The sequence below is a fragment of the Lytechinus pictus genome, chromosome 19, assembly GCF_037042905.1.
Source record: "Lytechinus pictus isolate F3 Inbred chromosome 19, Lp3.0, whole genome shotgun sequence".
Classification (NCBI taxonomy): Eukaryota; Metazoa; Echinodermata; class Echinoidea; order Temnopleuroida; family Toxopneustidae; genus Lytechinus; species Lytechinus pictus.
This window is the reverse complement of record NC_087263.1, coordinates 1,909,164-1,929,262: the sequence shown is the minus strand read 5'-3', so window position 1 is coordinate 1,929,262 and position 20,099 is coordinate 1,909,164. Positions and strand designations below refer to the sequence as shown.

The 20,099-nt window shown below is 37.6% G+C and overlaps 1 protein-coding gene across 1 annotated transcript in view; it reads left to right on the top strand.

Annotated features, from left to right (window-relative positions):
* Positions 1 to 10,692: 10,692 nt before the first annotated feature.
* The window catches only part of LOC129283329 (small subunit processome component 20 homolog), a 78,514-nt gene continuing 69,107 nt past the window's right edge, over positions 10,693 to 20,099 (top strand). Inside the window, exons 1-3 of the mRNA XM_064114026.1 lie at positions 10,693 to 10,902; positions 17,557 to 17,637; positions 18,609 to 18,675. Coding sequence (XP_063970096.1) covers positions 10,849 to 10,902; positions 17,557 to 17,637; positions 18,609 to 18,675 — 202 coding nt within the window. The 5' untranslated portion in view covers positions 10,693 to 10,848. The remainder of the gene's footprint in view (positions 10,903 to 17,556; positions 17,638 to 18,608; positions 18,676 to 20,099) is intronic.

Below are 20,099 nucleotides of genomic sequence, written 5' to 3'. Positions count from 1 at the left end.
AACAGAGATTGCAACTCGCAAGAAAACGTAATACATACATATGCCTATGTTTGGTATTAGTCATGTTTGAGAAAAAGAGGATGTCAAAAAAAGTTTGAATGCTAAAAAGGCCTCAATAAATATCACACGCAATTCTCTTGATTCCTCTGAATTATGTGACGAGACTTGTAACAGAAAGAATGAAAAGAAATGAATAGCTGTAATAATAGTTTATTTATTTATTTTGTTTTATTTATTTTATACTGCAGGGTAGGCCTGTTCAGTTCTTAAAACTGCTTTACAAAGGCGCCCTGCAGTTAAAAATACATGTCAAGATAACTATGAACAACAACAACAAACAACATCAAAAATACAAAATACAAAATATCTAACATCAGAAACAATTAACACCAAAATATAGAGTGGGAAGTGACAATTTAAACATACAAGCATTGTAAATCAATGGAATATCATTTCGCTCTTTATCAATTCGTATGAAAGGCTTTGCATAATTTTTTAAAAACTAACAAAGAGGTACAAACTTGTAAATTTGAAGGAAGTGCATTAAATAATTTGGGTCCGACATATGCGAAAGATTTTCTTTTATGTTCAATTCTAGCTTTGGGAAGCTGAAGGGGGCATCGTAAAGAATACCGTGTCCTGTATTTCACGGGCCGTTTACATACTAAAGGTTTTAAATAATTTGGAACTAAATCATTCATTATTTTATATACAAGAACACAATACTGATATTTTATACGCTGATCTACTGATTGTCACTTCAGTGACTGCAACAAAGAAATTTGTGATGTATTATAATCTTTTTTCAAAAGCATTCTGGCATATTTATTTTGAAGTTTTTGTATCTTATCTAAATGTATTTTTGCACTGCTTCCCCAAGATGTAATACAGTAATCAATGTAAGGTAAAATCATAGAAAAGTACAGCTTCTTCATAATATCAAAGGACAGTAAGTGCTTAATCCGCCTTACACAACCTATTGCCCGAGATATTTTACAAACGATATTAGTAATATGTTCGCACCAAGTCAAGCCCGGATCGAGCATGACACCTAAGTATTTAATCTTTTTTACATTTTCTAATTGTATGTTCCTGAATTTCACTGACAAATGAGCACCCCTCAACTTTTTCTTTTGACCAAATACCATGGCTTTTGTTTTTTTGCGGGTGTAAAGGCATATTATTTAAGTCTAGCCATTTACTTATTGAATCAAAATCATCTTGCAAATACTTTTGTACCTCCTTAATTGATTTACCGTGATTAAAAATGGCGGTATCATCAGCATAAAGAGACATTTTAGAATGTACATGCAATTTCAAATTACACATGTCATTAATAAAAATACAAAATATCAATGGACCCAGTATAGATCCTTGTGGGACACCTGATTTTATCTTCAAAAATTCACTGCGACAACTGTTAATCATTACAAATTGCCTTCTGTCTGTTAAATACGATTCCATCCAGTTGTATTCATTGCCAGTAATACCATAGTACTTAAGTTTTGCAAGTATAAAATTGTGAGGAATAACATCAAAAGCTTTGCGTAAGTCCAAGAAAATACCACCAGTAACATGTTTTCGGTCCATTTTATCATACAAAAAGTCTGTAATCTCAGTTAGACAAGTGGCAGTAGAATAAGACGGTCTGAAGCCAGACTGACAATTTGCAAGTAGATCATTTACATTTAAGTACTTATACAATTGATCATGTATTGCTCTCTCTAGTATTTTGGACAGGACTGGAAGCACAGAAATTGGTCTATAATTGTCAATATCAAATGATCCTCCCTTATGTACAGGAGTAATTCTTGCTGTTTTAAAATCTTCTGGAATAACACTAGTTTGTAAAGTTGCATTAAATAAATGGGTTAAAGGGCCAGCTATACTCTCTGCTGCCAGCTTAAGAAACTTAGGGTGAATGCCATCTACTCCGACCGCTTTCGAACAATCAATATGTAATAGTTCTTTCAAAACATACTCCTTTTTGATTGCATAAAATTTAAATTCACAATCTGGAATAAACAGAGTTTGTAAATTGTTTAATAAATCTTTCGAGAAATTACCCGAAGCGGCTTGCAACCTTGAGCCGACTTCATTAAAGGCTTTGTTTAGAACGTGAGCTATTTCATTGTTAGGTATTTGATCATTATCAATTGTTAATTTAACATCATGTCTCGTGGTTTTATTTTTCTTAGGTATAAGCTTCGATAAAATGTTCCAGTTCTTTTTTATGTCATTTTCGCAGTCCTTAAATTTGTCCTGATAATACTTCTTTTTCAAATTTTTAATCAAGTTATTAGCTCTGTTACGGGAAAACTGAAATTTATTCCACCAATAAATTAATCTTGTTTTTCTAAATTGCTTTCGATAATAATCCCTTTCGCGTGCTAACACCAAAAAATCATCATTAATCCAAGGTACCCCTCTTTGTTTTTGCCGCACTGATATTGCTGTAATGTTTTTTGACAGAATCATGAACAGGTTACAGATGATGATGGCACAGTGTTGAAAACTGTTTGATGGAGATGGCGCATCGTTGGATTTGTTTAAAATTAGACCAACAAAGAATCAACGTTACACCAACGTTGAACTGATATTAGACAAACATTGAATCAACGTTTACGCCAACGTTGGACTATAACATTGGACTAACGTTAAATCAACTCTCCATCAACATTGGACCAACATTAGACCAACGTTGGATCAACGTTACCCAACGTTGGACCAACATTGGACCAACGCTGCCATACCTGCCTCATCTGGACATAATGATTATGCACTCATGAATATTCATTACATCAGTAAATGACCAAAATTTTAGGTAATATTGCTAAAATAATTAAAGTATTTATGTTTATTCAATATTTCCACCATGAAAAGTTTCAGAAAAGTATGTGGCTCCATTACCATATCATTTATAATAAAAACATATTATTCTAAGGGAAATTTTCAAGGTTAAATGTGGAAAATTATATTAATTGTATTCTGCCAAGTATAGCAAAGTTGCTCTATATATAGGAGTCAATGACAGGCTTCAGTGGATAGGTGTAGGAAGATAGGAATAGGATGTAGGATTAGGATGTAGGATTTTAGGATAGGATAAGATATGATGATAAAGATTAGAGTATAGAGTTGTAACGGTGGACTTCACCTTGAAACCAATTAATGTTTTGTTAATTATTGCCATTCGTTGGAATGTTGGAGCAATGTTGCCAGACAACGTTGGAGCATTGTTGCTGGACAGCGTTGAACCAACGTTGTAAACATAGTTGGACTGACGATGTATGCGCGTGCACATCCATCGCTGCTGCAACGTTGCCCATCAACGTTGCAGCAACGCTGTTATTGATGGCTCAGCCGACATGAGACCAACGTTGGAGCATTGATGGCGGACAACGTTGAACTGACGTTGGAAATGTTGTTGGTCTGACGATGTATGGACGTGCACTTCTATCGATGATGCACCGTTGCTTGCCAATGTCGTATAGCAACGTTGTATTTGACTATTTAGCCAACATTGGATCAACGTTGCCAGACAACGTTGGAACATTGTTGCTGGACAACGTTGAACTGACGTTGGAAATGTTGTTGGTCTGACGATGTATGGACGTGCACTTCTATCGATGATGCACCGTTGCTTGCCAATGTCGTATAGCAACGTTGTATTTGACTATTTAGCCAACATTGGATCAACGTTGCCAGACAACGTTGGAACATTGTTGCTGGACAACGTTGGAACATTGTTGCTGGACAACGTTGAACTGACGTTGGAAATGTTGTTGGTCTGACGATGTATGCGCGTGCACTTCTATCGTTGATGCAACGTTTGCCTGCCAACGTTGAGGCAACGTTGGGGAAAAAATCCCAACGTTGATCCAACGTTTGTCCAACGCTGTATTGTTACATGGGATGCTATCCTCTTTAGCAAATTATGATCTCAATCGACACTGAAGCAAATCGTGCGCGAACACGGTATACTCCAAGCAGTTGGAATAGCCCACAATGATCAGATATTTTTCAGACAGGGGCCAGTGCAACAGTCCTGCATCTGCGTAACATGAAGAGACTCCACATAATTATTTACAATAATATATTCACAGGTTACCTCAAAACTCGTGTCCCGTCCCCTTCCCTCTCTATATGGTCTCCTTTCTTTCGTTTCCCCCTTTCCATTTGTCTCTTAATTTTCACTCTATAATTTTCCCCCTTTTCTTCTCTCCCCCTTTCCCTCTCTATTTTTTCTCTTGTCCCTTTTCTTCATTTTCGGGACGGGATCACGGATTTACCAAGGGTATCGGAATTAGTGGGGGGGGGGGGGATGTCACCCCCACCCTCCCCCCTCCAGCCGGCCCTATTTCCCGGAAGGGTGATTTGAAGTAAAATTTGAAATCTTGAACTTTAAATTATTTTGAATAACTGAGTTTATATTAACCAGATCGTGCCTGCATGGTTGCAAAATGTACTTTAACCAAATAATGTTTTAAAAACCCAAACATTTTCTACCTTCCTTAATTTCCTTATTTCTTCATTTCTTCGTCGTAGCTTTATAGACATGTTAGAAAATACTAACATTTTTGTTGCACCTTAAACACGACCAATAATTACTCATTTGTATAACGGATCGAATCAGGGCACCATTTAGTTCTTGGAATTTAATTTGTGCAAATAAGAATATGCAATCAAAATACACAGAGAACCAATATATAAATCATCGTCCCATCCTGATTACTACGTACTAGTGTAAGAAGTGTTTATATAAAGTCTAAAAATCTATTTCAGGTCTAAATCACGAAACAGTCGTCCTTGCATAATTAAAATATAGGCCTATAGAAAAAAAAACCTGTTCAGTAATTGTCAGGTGGAAAATATCTTTCTTTCTTTTTGCTCTCATCAAGGAGTTAGCAGCAGTTGCTCTCATCCAATTATTGTACACAGGTTACCCATATCTTGTTCATGATTACAAAAAGTAGGATGACACCGTACTTGAAATCACCAAATATGACTAGCTTGTCGCCAGTTTTTCCAAATAACTAGAAATATGCGCTAACTGGGGTGGGGAGGGGGCAAAATAATAAAATGAAGCTTGTTAGGGACCGCCCCCTTTCTGCCTATAGAGCGAAAGACTATCCGTGGGGATGGGTTGGGGAGGCGTTGCCAAGTTGTTTTGTGCATGCAAGTAATGTCCATCCCCGTGTGTAATTTGATTCAGTTTAAGTTGGTACCTCCCCAAAAATCTTAACCAAATCATAAATGAAAATTTTCTTTCATATTTCTTGGAAATGGCATGTGGAATTGTACACAGCAGCGTGCCGACTTGCGCAAGTTTACTTACTCAACGCTAGTGGGCGCCCTTCACCAAGTACGAAATTCAGCGTTCATTACGCACTATGCAGTGCATATCAAAAAAAGTTTACACTTTGAAAAAGCCCTGGGAAATAAAAAATATACAACATGTGGGTAATTTTTTCACATAATTATGTCCTTGGGTTTGGGTCTCATCTATCCAATGAAAGTAAAAGTTTTGACAGAATGTTACCCTTGACTGAGCACTGTCGATTTTTGTAAAGCTCGCAGAAATCTGTTTGCGCAGAATTGCTCATTTTCACGCTGTGTTAAAGACCCTGACCGGTGTAAAAACAGTCATATATCAAAATAAAGGTAATGATTCATACAATACAAATATACCAAAAATATTACATATATCTCCTTCCATTTCTGACAAATATTAAATAAAAATCAAAGAAACTGCTCCTCCAAAGTACGCTTCGATTGAGCACCCCCACGTCGCCTGGAAATGATGACGTCACGTTGTGTCAGGAGGGTTGTGATTCCATAGGTTTGTGTACAAAAGCATTGGGTATTTTCTTCCATTTCCATGTTATGAATCCATATTTTTTTTTCGTTTTCAGATGAAAATGGCACTCAAAATTATTCACTGTTCAAATTGTTGTAAACCTACAACTATTCACTACCTTTTTTGTGATTTCTTTGTTTGGCTCTTATTGGGCCTAAATTGCTATGTCAGGAAAAGTTGTTATACATAATCTAAATGCAGATAGAATTGAAATCTGCGCCAAATAAGCAGGAAATAAAATATGGCAAAAACTAGTTCAAAACTGTAGATTTCATAAATTCAAGCTTGTGGGTAAAAATATATGTGATATCCCTCTGTGATAGAAGTGAAGAGAATGAAATGCGTTATCTGGAAAGCAAAAAATCACCCAGTTTTTCTGTGTACAAACATATGGAATCACGACGCTTCTTACACAACGTGACGTCACGGTCTCGAGGCAGGTGAAAAGCACAATAAAGCCTATTTTCTAAGCGGGTTCGAAGCCCGATAATTGGAATATTCACAAGCAAAATACTCAGCTGGGAAGCGGTGGAAATGCATAAAGCATACCTTGCTGTATTTAGTAGCTTATAAGCTTTCGATTGGTATATAATTTATCAATTTCATTTTCGGGTCCGGTCTGGATCTTTAAGGAAAAGGGCGAAATGAAACATACCACTGGCGTAAATCCCGGGGGGGGGGGGTGGGGGATATATCCCCCCCACTTTTCGAGGAGGGGGGATGGCCTGTACAAACATCCCCCCAGTTTTTACGAAAGAAATGAAAAAAAAAATCACAAGAGATAATTGTTTTATTGGTGAAAATTCTTCCTAAAATACCTCTTAACAAATAAAACAATATTATTGAAACATTAAATACAAATAAAGAGCCAGTTCACCATTTCCAAACGAAATACTTATGTTCTTATAATATTGAAGAGAAACCCCCGTTTCTTCCAATTCATTAATGTTGGGGTCTTCAGGGGCGGATCCAGCTTTTTATAAAGGGGGGGTTGGGGTCGTATGCGAGGGAGCGTAGCGACCGAGTCCAAGCGAGCGGAGCGAGCGAGGGGGGAGGGTGTGGGAGGGGGGTGTCCCCCCTCCCACAGTAGGGAAAATTTTTGAAAATCTGTGTGTGAAAATGGCGTTTTCTAAAATTACAAGTTTAAAAAAAAAGATAAGATTTAAAAAAATGGTCCCCGGATTTTTTTTTTGGGGGGGTTGCAACCCCCCCCAACCCCCCCTCTAGATCCGCTTCTGGTCTTTGGGAATGGAATAAGATGGAATGTCATTTTTTTTTAAATGTAATCTCTAATAAAACCATTAAACCATCATAATAATATTGGAGGGGTATTTGCCATATGGACATACAGTGGCGTAACTACGGGGGGCACATCCCCCCCCCCCATCGGCTGACCAAAAAAAACGGGGAAAGGGGGAAAGGGAGAAAAGAGGGAGAAAGGAAGAGAAACGTGGTGGGAAAGAAGAAAATATTATTCATTATAATGTTATATTATAATTATGTTATGTTACATTACATAAGAAACATTTTTATCATAACTTTATGAAACATAATTTGCCCAGGGCCTACGTTTTCATTGTTCCTGGTGCTCGCATTGTCTGTTTAACGAGATATATAATCATGTTGTACTAAACCCCCCGTTTTCAAGTCAATATAAACCAAATATATTTCCTAGCACTTGAGTTATCATTGTTTTATGTAGTGACATATGCTTCTTTTTTATGACTCAAAAAGTGATTGCCCCCTGGTCTTCGTAGATATGAAACATTTCCTGTCCGTGATTACGTTCGCATTAGTGGATTGGTGAGATATGTCTGCTCTTCATGAATTCCTAAAATCAGTCCTTAATTAAAATGTCCCTTCTTCTGATCTGAATATCAAAAATTTTCAGCTCGCGCTTCGCGCTCGCATCATTTGGTTAATGAAATACGTTTGGTCCTAGTTAATTCCTGCAAAGAAACCTTAGAATGCCCCACTTCAGGTCTGAATCATCTAAATTTTCAGCTCGCGCTCGCATTGTTTTATAGCGAGACAGGTACCTATCATGATTACACAAATTTGATTATAATGTCCCTTTTTAGGTGTGAATATAAAAAAATTTCAGCTCGCGCTTCGCGCTCGCATTATTTGATCAGTGAGATACATATTCGTTTAATGACATTGTCCTTTAAATGTCTCTATTAGGTCAGTATAACTGGCAACTGAGCGCGCTTCGCGCGCTCACTAGCGCACTCACTCAGTGATTCAAAAATTTTGCTGGTGCTCCCCCCATGCCGTGACCCACGGTACGCCACTGTGGACATATCAATGAAATTCCTTGCATATCTAAAAACATGATTGCAAAAAAAATGCCAAAATATTTCAGTCATCCCCCACCCATCAACACGGATTTACGCCAGTGAAACATACCCTGCGAAACATTTCTCAAACATTTCCCTTGCACTTTTAGTCAATTGAAATAAAACGGATACATTCAAGCATTTTGTAACGATTTTACCACCCAAATGTAAATGTCAACACTTAGTAAGCACAACCTTTACCCTTTTTGTGCCAGCCTGACATAACTGAATCTGAACAAAAGTTTATATCAGACATCTCAAGCATTTTTTCACTGAATTTTTATCATTTAAAGTGGGTTTACATATTTTCTTTTTTCATTTAATACTTGTTTCTCCAAACTTTTCCCAAGCTTGACAATGATTTATAAAATGAAAATCAAGCCTAAGCCATTTTAAGTATATCACAGCTCAGTGTAAAGCAAATATCGTCACGATGGCCTCGGTGTGTGGGGAGTGGGGTGGGGCGCAATGCACTCAGAAGTGTTTTGGGCATGGAAACAAGTTAAAAAGGGGTAAAGATAAAGCTTCGCGTTGTAAGCGTTTTAGGGCTCAAATGTAAGGTTTAGATGTACTTAAAGAGGCCGATAGAATTTCATCACATAATAATTAAGTTGGATTTAATCAGTGGAAAGAATTGGGATGATGAATATCCGTCCCCCAAAATTGAGTTATTATTATTTTCCGGGCGGAATATTTAAGGTGTCGATATTGTGACATCGCAGACGATGAGTAACTCTCCCATATGAATCGTGCCACGCCTGTGATGTAAATTCTCCAAAATGCAATTTCATATTCAAAACATAAAAGTAGTTTCATTCAGAGATCGGTGCATGCCACTACGCACATCATTTTAAATCATCAAGCTTTTATAAAATAAATATTTAGAAAAAAATGGATATAGAGCCGATATGCGGGGAAGCTCTTTGCATATGATGTCACAAACTTCATTTGTTTTCATCTATTTCTGCTTTTATTAAAAACCAACTTATCGTCATGGTGAACTTTCCGTTAGTTTAGGACGATCTGAGATCTTCCCGTTAATAATAATTAAAAATAATAATAATTACAAAAAAACACTGAAGAACCCCCCCCCCCACCCCCAGCTTTTATAGCTGCCGACGGGGAAACTTTAGATGAAAAATAACGGCCCCCTATTGGCGAAAGTTGGATCCGTCACTAAATTCTTAACTGATCATTTTGCAAATGAGCCCGGATAAAAGGGGATCAGTTCACCCTGGCGAAAAGTTTGTTGTTAAAGGACAAGTCCACTCCAACAAAAAGTTAATTTTTTAAAGAGAAAAATAAAAAAAGCATGATACTGAAAATTTCATCAAAATCGGATGTCACATAGGCCTATAAGAAAGTTATGACATTAAAAAATCGCTAAATTTCACACATCAGTTAATATGCACACCCTGGTCGGTATGCAAATGAGAGGACTGATGACGTCACCCACTTACTATTTATTTTTGTATTCTATTATATGAAATATATGAAATATACGAAATATTCTGATTTTCTCCCCAGACCTTCATTTTTTTTGTCTCCTCTTTTCTCCTCCCTGCAACATGTGGAATTAAGATTGTTTAACATTATTTGGTTCAGTCAAGTTATACATAATTCTGTAAAAATTGAAATATTGTATAATTTAAACATTTAAAAACAAAAGAAATAGTGAGTGATAGATCATCGACTGATACTGAGTTGCCGGTGCATAACCGTTTTGAGAAAAAAAATAAGCGAAACTTTAAAATGTCATAACTCATGCATAACTCTTTAATTTTACATCCGCTTTAGATGGACATTTTCAGCGTTATGCTTGTTAGGTTTTTCTCTATTTATTCAAATCAACATTTTCATTGGGGTGGACTTGACCTTTAAAATAGGCCTAGGCCCTACCGCAGAAAAAAAATAACACTGTGAAAGTTTTCGATTTGTTACGTCATATACGGGCTGCTATCCCATATGTTATGTAGGTCTAATATAAAATGCATACATTTAAATTTTTGATTGAATCAAGATGACTAAAATAACTTCTCTCAGAAGTTAGGCCCTATAGGCCTACGTGTGAAATCACTGATCGAGGTATAGGCCTACAATGAAACATATTTTCAATTTTTTTAAGAAAACGTCATTTCATGGACATGAGAAGCTCCTCGCATATGACGTCACAAATAAAAAAAATTAGATTCTACTAACTTTTTCAATCTTTGATGCATTTCCCTCAAACCTTTACCAATATATTTTTAATTTATTTTTCTGTTTTTTTTTCCAATAAACTTTATAGGGTGCCGAACTTTACTAGCTTTAAATCAAGGCATAGTGTGAGCAATTAGTTTGCTTATTTTTACTGACACGTATTCGAATTGAAATTTGTCAACTCATTTATGAAATTTAATTCCTTTGTAATCGTTTGCTTTTGCAATGTAGGCCTATATACTGGTCAGTGAAAGGCAATGAAGTTCAAATTACAAATACAAAAAAGTAATATCGCCTGGATGCGCGGCTGTGTACTCGGATCGGTAATTCGACATGTCCACGAGCTGGCGCTTGCCTGCACGATCATCAGTCTTTTCTAAATATCTTGTTAATTTACCTAGGAATGAGTCTGAGTCTTTTAAGGACTGATGAACAGGACTGACTAGAGGAAGGATGGTGAAAACAAGCTCCAAATCATCTCATCATAAGGAGACGAACAGATTCAAGGTCAGTTTAGTGTTTTTATTGACACCGACTCACGTGCGCATAGTAGCTGAGATGTTCATTGAGTGGCGGTGTAAACCGATTAAGACGAGCTTGTGTATGATGCGTATGTGCTAGCGATAGCATGTGTGTTCGCTCGTAATCTCAACCTGTTTAACTGGGTACTGGACTGTATTGGTCATTCATTTTTGATAGTTCAGTCGTCAGTGGCAGTCATTACTGCATATAGTTTCACAGAAACATAGGAAAGACTTCCTTATGTCCCCTCCACTAATTTTTATAAAATACTTCTCCAAAACCCCCTTCTTTCGTTCTTTTTTTTCTTCTTCCGGTTGGATCTTTGATTGGAATTGGATTCGAACCTCTCGCTGCAGAATGAAGCATCTCCAGTCTGTCGCCTTACTCACTGAGCTAGCAGTAGCAGGAATTGTTGAAAGCCATGGGTTTCACAATGGTTATCGGGGGCGGGGGGGGGGGGGTTCTTCTTTTTATTTGACAACCAGTCAATTTGACTATTTTCGCCATCATAAATATTGTTAGGTGGGACAAATTGAAATCCTAGAATTTTTATTTGAACGTCTTCACATTTTTATTTACAATGACATGAAAGAGAAAACAAAATCAAAGCAAACATACCAACTCCCAGTTCCAAAGGTTTCCAAAAAGTGAAGATATTAAGTGTCAAACTATGGCCTTTGTGAGACCAGAAACGGACAGCGATAACCGATTCAGCCCCGTAAGTTCCCCGAAGCTAGTTGTCACGTAAAATGGTCGATGAATAGCTAGTTTCGAACGACCTCCTTGAATTAATATTCAATTTTAAATTTGCCGCTGCAGCCCGGCTCGTAGTCTGTGGTAGCTTGTGCACGAGACGTTATTTACGAAAAATGCATTCTAAAAAGTAAAACTCTCCCCATAAATAGAAATTTACGATTTACTTTAAAAATAAACGATGATTCATATTTCATACCTATAAAATGATGATCATTTGACATATCCGACTTCTAGATCATGTTTTTGGTGGAAGTTATTTCCATCTTTTCTTCTCCGTCAGAACTCCGAACGTAGCCACGGACATGCCACGGCCAGCGCACCCGGTACTGATGCACTGCATATACGGTACTAGACGACCGGCCTTAGCCACAGTCATGACATGCCGTTGCCAATTTTAGGATATTATTTTTAGTAATTATAAATATTTTTTCCCCCTTTTTTAAACGTAACAGCCATTAAAAATAAATGAATCTAGTTTACTTTTATTTTTTACATAATATTTATAATACTGATTAGCCTCATTATACCTCATTTTTATTTCATCAGCAACATGTCCTGAAACTTGCTTCCAATTCCCACTGTACAATTTTTTTTAGTACTCACCTAGTAAAACTTAAAAACTTGGCACGTGCCGATAACTTCTTCCAATGCAGGTCCTTGGCCATTGATTAAATGTATTATCACGTCGAAATTTTGAAAAAAAATGAAAAAATGAACTTCTTGAAACGAATCATGCAAATAATTAATGTTATGTATTCTGGAAAATGTACTGATCAAACTAATATAATAAATAGAACTTGTGATGAGTGCTCCTTTTACCGGAAAATTATAAAAAACTGAACGAATTTGCGCTCTTCTATCTAAGTTGCGGAGATCCATGATGAGAAATGCCAGACGAGTTGGGTCTTGTTTTCATCGTTAAAGTTTGAAAGTTCATTTATTAATGGGGGTGACTTGAACACATCGGTAAAAGTATCAGTAGAAACAAACATAATTTACCTCTATATCATAAACATTAATTTTACCTCTAAATCATAAACATCCATAACAATATAGCACTGTATCAAACATATCAATTATTTCAGTTTTATGCTTAGAATACTCTTTTATGTTTGAGTGGAATTTCCCCATTTACAAGTTCAAGTTACTCTGTGCCCTTTGGTTCATGTCATGAAACCCGTTCTTATTTTCATTTCATTCATCAAATCAAATACGATACGGTGCAGTGCAACACGTGCAACAATGCCTGCTGTGGCGTATTGCAAAGATATCAATGTCTTTATGACATTAAAGGCATATTGTTTTGTTTATCATATCAAATGCAGCAGTTTTTGTCTCCACCAAGACATATATTTATTATTTTACTCCAACGAGGAAGCTGCCCAGGTGGAGTGGTGGAGCTGGTGCAAGTTCATAACAGAGGATACGCCAAGATTTGCATACCTCTAGGTAACTATTTACACCCCCCCCCCCCAAAAAAAAAAAATAAATAAAATAGAAAATAAAATAAAAAAAATGAGTCAAGCAGAGTAAAAGCAACAGTGGAAAATCTTTGATAAAGGCAAGTAGAAAAAGTAATAAAAACAGGTCTAAACAAATAACAATTATATCTATTTTTTTTAGAGCTAAATTATAAAAATAACTTTTTTTAGTATACGTCTTTGTCCTAACAACTTCAACAGAGACAGCGGGATCGACATCCCCGACTTCTGGATGCGAACCATCAGACAGCACAATACCCCCTTGCCTGGCAGTGCACGCCGACCCGATCGGTCCCGGCCCCGAACGAGGGACCGCTCAGCTAGTCAGCCCCCGCCCACGGGAAACTAGCGAGCCCGCCAATTTTGTCTAATTTGCATATCGCCGACCCACGGCGTATTTGCATATACCCCCGGCTTATTTGCATGTACGGATTACCGGCCGCGCCGCATACCGACGCAACGGATCAATACCCACCTATTGTTCTCGCGTTCGTGCGTACGGTCCTGGAGATTAGTATAAATAGAGTACGTCATCAGATAATTTTCGTCACTTGATAAAGAGTTGCAGCGGCACTCGAAAGCTCGTGAACTTGTAAGCTAGTGAACACTTTTTGCGAGAGTGATCACGAATTTCCTTGTTGACCATAGTAGATTGCGAGACAAATGAATACCCTCTAGCGATTAATAACTTTTTAGTTTAAATAACAGTTTCATTGTATTATCAGCAATTTAATCCCAGATATCCCCCCCCCCCTATCTCTCTCACGCTCTCTCATCCTCTCTGAATTTTATTTCTTCAAATAGAATGTTGAAGCCCATCGATCAAGCTTTGAATTTCTGCGTCAATCAGGGGAATTCCCTGGGTCTCTTGACAGGCTTGGGGTCGAACATGTGCCATTTGATCTCTCGCATGCGGTCTTTTCATTCAAGTTGTGGAAAATTCCATTCATAAATAATTTAGACTAATATCCAGTCTTTTATTTTTTTTCATTCGATTGATTTTCCTCACTTTACATGGCAGCGACTGTATTTCTCTTAATATTTTCAAAAAAAGGACTGTTTTTGTCTCACCTGCATAGCAGAGTGAGACTATAGGCGCCGCTTTTCCGACGGCGGCGGCGACGGCGGCGGCGGCGGCGACGGCGGCGGCGGCGTCAACACCAAATCTTAACCTGAGGTTAAGTTTTTGAAATGACAGCATAACTTAGAAAGTATATGGACCTAGTTCATGAAACTTGGCCATAAGGTTAATCAAGTATTACTGAACATCCTGCCTGAGTTTCATGTCACATGACCAAGGTCAAAGGTCATTTAGGGTCAATGAACTTAGACCATGTTGGGGGAATCAACATCAAAATCTTAACCTAAGGTTAAGTTTTTGAAATGTCATCATAACTTAGAAAATATATGGACCTAGTTCATGAAACTTATACATAAGGTTAATCAAGTATCACTGAACATCCTGCATGAGTTTCACGTCACATGACCAAGGTCAAAGGTCATTTAGGGTCAATGAACTTTGGCCGAATTGGGGGTATCTGTTGAATTACCATCATAACTTTGAAAGTTTATGGATCTGATTCATGAAACTTGGACATAATAGTAATCAAGTATTACTGAACATCCTGTGCAAGTTTCAGGTCACATGATCAAGGTCAAAGGTCATTTAGGGTCAATGAACTTTGGCCAAATTGGGGTATTTGTTGAATTACAGCCATAAATTTGAAAGTGTGTTGGTCTAGTTCATAAAACTTGGACATAATAGTAATCAAGTATCACTGAACATCCTGTGCGAGTTTCAGGTCACATGATCAAGGTCAAAGGTCATGTAAGGTCAAAGAACTTTGGCCACGTTGGGGGTATTTGTTGAATTGCCATCATATCTCTATAAGTGTATTGGTCTAGTTCATAAAACGTGGAAATAAGAGTAACCAAGTATCACTGAACATCTTGTGCGAGTTATAGTAGTTTTCAAAATCAGCACTGCTGCTATATTGAATCGCGTGATGCAGGTGAGACGGCCAGAGGCATTCCACTTGTTTAGACTAGACGTAAAAGTCAAGCGTCGCGCCACGCTACCGATTCATCAATATTCATGAGGAATCGTAACCACGTGATCGAAAAGATCGTCGGAAACGTGAATATTCAACAGCACTGGATGACGTCATTTTTAGTTTTTTGCTTGGGAATCCAAAACCCTGATAGGTATTGGCATGAAACCAACAGGAATAACACTAGAATACGATTTTCTAACGACCATATAATGTGCAGCTCAAAAAATGCACAGGATCATATTTTTTTTTAGTTTTTTCATCATTATTTCTGGATTGAGGGGGCGGGGCCTATGTACTTTTGACGTCAGAATCTCTATCAAAAGTTCTTTCGCTGAAGTTAGCCCACATTTTTCATAGACTTACCAGTTGCCAATCCCAAGCAATTTAATGATCAAAATGTGGAAAAACACGGTCACTTCCGCATTGGTCTCGCCGTGCGTTTAGAGAGAAAACTCGGGAGGAATTGGGTACAAAATCCACTGAAATCTTCGGCATCGGCCAGTTTTTAGATAACGAACGATAATAGTAGGGACAAGTATAGTATTTGTGAGTATGAGTGTTGTTTTTATCTTGAAGATGTTAAGATTTATATTTTTAAAAGATTTTTTATTGTATTTATCGTGTTTTCATTTTGCATCAACATTGGCAAAGATACTTTGACATTGGGACCATTTGCGAGCTGCGGCTTCCTCGCAGGCAGTGTCGCGGGTTCCAGGATGCTCGTTGTCCTCCCTAATATTGTATTATTCACGTTTGTTTTCTTTGAAAAAAAAAATATATATTTACCGATATTACGACTAGTCTACTCTCCAAGAGTATTGGGTAGATCTATTTATTTTTTTGACTAAATAAATTGATGCCATTCAATACTAGATGCCATTGGGATTTACACACACTCGAGATTTTGACGGAATAAAGCCATATTTTGGTATGTATCAAACTTTTCCTTCCTAAATGTCTTAGATATAATTGTTAGGCCTAGATAATTCTTGATAAACCTTCTCCATATTTTTTTTTCAATTTTAGTGGAGGGGACATATGGAAGTCTGGCCGAAACGGAACATACACTGTAGTCTGTACATCAAGTGCCTGAATATCGGCATGTATATTGGACGGGCTGGTTGCAAAAAAAAAAGCTGGGTCTTGAAACTTTGCAACACTGGTGGATTCAGGGGGGGGGGGTGGGGGTAGCCAGGAGGCTCCTAGAGAGTAAAAATCATTTACGGTACTAACGTACATGTATGCTTACTCTCCAAGGAGCCAGGGATTGCGTCCTATTCATGTGTGTGGAGATCTACCGCAAAAAAAAGGAAAATTTTGCCCCTGAGATATATGATAATAATAATATAGGGTATTTATATTGCGCACATATCCACCTTATTAGGTGCTCAAGGCGCTCCTATATTACCCGGCTAAGCTAGGCGTTCACAGCGCACACAGCTTCTTGAGGAATTACTTCCTACCGGTACCCATTTACCTCACCTGGGTTGAGTGCAGCACATTGTGGATCAGTTTCTTGCTGAAGGAAATTACGCCATGGCTGGGATTCGAACCCACGACCCTCTGTTTCAAAGTCCGGAGACTAATCCACTGGGCCATATGAGATTTCTACTTTCCTTAAAGACCTAACCCTAATTTAATCATGTATGATAATGATGTAGATCTTCTAAATGGGTAAACAGCTGGCAGCCGTCTGTTTCGAGGAGTTTTTTAACATTAAAAAAAAAAATTCTCCTCGTACACAGATGGCTCGGGATCGTGCAGCCGCCATTAGTATAGGGGGTAAACCATGCAAAATCCCCTGATGGGCTCCTCAAATTTTGTCTTAATTTCATAAAAATATTTGAAAAGAACTTGACCAAAATAAGCATTTATTATTCCGTTTTGGCCTGAAATGCACCAAAACGGGAAAAAATAAACTTTTAAAAAGTGACAAAAATAGTGACTTACTTTGGCTGTCGCGCAACTCCCACTTCCCTTGTTTCTTTTTGTTCTTCGCCAACGTTACAAGACGCATAACTCGACTTGCGTGCATGCGTTGCAAGGCTGATCAAATTTCCATTACTCTTACAAAATGTATAAACCAGTTTTAATGGTTTCGTTTCAAGTTGCTCCTCTCATATCTTTCCAATATCATCTTTCTGTTTCCTTTGAAAGCAATTTAAATACAGAAATGTATTCTTCCCCTATTTTTAGACCTGCCAAGTTTTTGGTTGAAGGGGGACGGGAAGGGGGGGGGGGGGGGGGGACAGGGACAAATTCACTGAAGTTATTTTCCCACTGGGAATCTCTGAAATATACCAAAATGATGATCATATTTCATTTCATCTGTATTCATCTCCATGCAGTTTCAAACCTTCTCGGATCGAATAGCTCACATTAATATCGATGTCGTCCACAGGAGTAAGAAGACTCAGTTTGAGCCCCAGGTAGGTTAATTCTCTGAATATTGAATTATGTGTCACCCATGTAGGATAAGAGTTGGTATTGTGTGTACAGTGCATGTATATGTTTTTACAGTCGCGATATTTTTGATATAAATATTATCACAATTCTTGATTATTTTGCTACATTATTATAGAAATATTTATTTCTCTAGAGCTTAACTTTGTAAGCAAAAGCAATAGTAGTAGTAGTAGTAGTCATGATAGTAGAAGTACAATGTACATTTAGAAGTGGTAGTAGTGGTGGTGGTGGTGGTGGTGGTAGTAGTAGTAGTAGTAGTAGTAGTAGTAGTAGTAATAGTAGTAGTAGTAGTAGTAGTAGTAGTAGAAGTGGTACTAGTACAAGTAGTAGTGGTAGTAGTAGTAGTAGTAGTAGTAGTAGTGGAAATAGTAATAGTGTTTTTAAAGTACTCATTTTTTATGACTTTGCAAAATGATAATACTGATTGATAATAATAGATGATATGTAATTAATTAAGCACATTTAATAAATGTACATAGTCTAATTTTTTAAGTGCTTTACAAGATTAGGAAACATGTAAAGGGGAATTAATGTTAGGGTAAACAATGGGTTTTTATTCCATATAGGGCAGGTGATAATAATAGGAAAAGGTCAGAGAAATTATCTGAAAACCGTCTCCTAATGCCTGCAGACAAATCTTTCTATAACCCTTTCCACGCGTACTTCGCTCCAATGCACACTCGGTGCCGTGCGAACTTCGCATTTCACACTCAACAAACAATGCATTGTTTCCCTCCTTGAAAATAATTCAGTACAGATGGGTTCATGGTCCAGCGAACAAAGAGATAATTTAAAGAAGGATACTACTTTATAACTCATTACTTGAAAGTCAAGCTGCTATTTTAGAGATGTCCTCAAACTTTTTGGATTTTGATAAACAAGTGTTAACACCGTGGAGACAAACTTTTTTTTTCTTTTTTCTTTTTCTTCTCAGGATGCAGATTCATTTTTTGCTGAAGGCTTGGCGAAGTGGAGAGAGCTCAATTGCACTCAAGATTTTGGTAAATAAACACTAAACGCTTGTTTTTAAAGTCCACCCCAACAAATAGTTGATTTTAATAAAAAGAGAAAAATCCAACAACAAGCATGACACTGAAAATTTCATCAAAATCGGATGTGAAATAAATCCATGTTACATAATATATTTAAATTATCTTTATTTGGTAATCAAATAGAGAAGGTACAATTTACCCCAGGTCCTTTACCAGTGATAATGGGACAAACTCCCCTTCTCTGGCAATAGGCAGGGTTATATATAATACATGCATATAATATTTTGATAAACAAGTATATTTCATAAGTAACAATACATGGGACATAGTTTACACTAGGCCTGGGACGAATACCCTTTTTGCCATTCGATTGTTCGCCAGAGTAAACAATCGATTAGTTCGATTAATCGAGATTCCTGGAATATCAGAAATCACACACACAAAAGTTGACCTACTTCCATGACCTACTGGTAGCTGCGCTAACTGGTATGATGGGAGTGGAACTTGGAATAAATGCATTGTATGTACATACAAGGAACATGTACTTGCTCTGTTTTGTCATTTATCCCGCCCTCACTGCACACAATGAACGAATAGCAAAGGAGATTGAGAACTGTGCGTGACCGCTATATGGTGCATGGATGTGTTGTATGTATTAGCTATGCTTGCACTTGCTCTGGTATGTCATAAATCCCGCCCATGAGCCCATTCCAAGAACGAATAGCAAAGGAGATTGAGAACTGTGCGTGACTGTGAATGGACGTGTTGTATGTATTGCGCTGATGCGAACGTAGATCCCGCCCACAAGCCCATTCAAAGAACAAATAGCGAAGGAGATTGAGAACTGCGCGTGACTGGAAATGGATGTGTTGTATCCATTACGTATGTTAGTACTTGCGCTGATGAGAACGTAGATCCCGCCCATGAGCCCAACTCAACGAACGAATAGCAAAGGAGATTGAGAACTGCGCGTGACTGGGAATGGATGTGATGTATGTATTACGTATGTTAGTACTTGTGCTGGTGCGAACGTAGATCCCGCCCACGGTCCCACTCAAAGAACGAATAGCAAAGGATATTGAGAACTGCGCGTGACTGATTAATGGATGTGTTGTATGTATACTATTACGTATGTTAGACTTGCGCTGATACGGACTTAGATCCCGCCCACAAGCCCACTCAAAGGACGAATAGCAAAGGAGATTGAGAACTGCTCTTGTCTGGGAATGGATGTCTTGTGCATGTACATGTATCGTATTGCGTACGTAATCTACATAATAATTATGTTCATGTTGGTGCTGACTTTTATCATAAATCCCACCCATAAGCCCAATCAAAGAACCAATAGGAACCAATCGTCATTGTGTGTCATGAGAGAGATACGATCTTTGGAATTCGTTAATTTTAGCATAATTTTCATTTGATATCTTGCA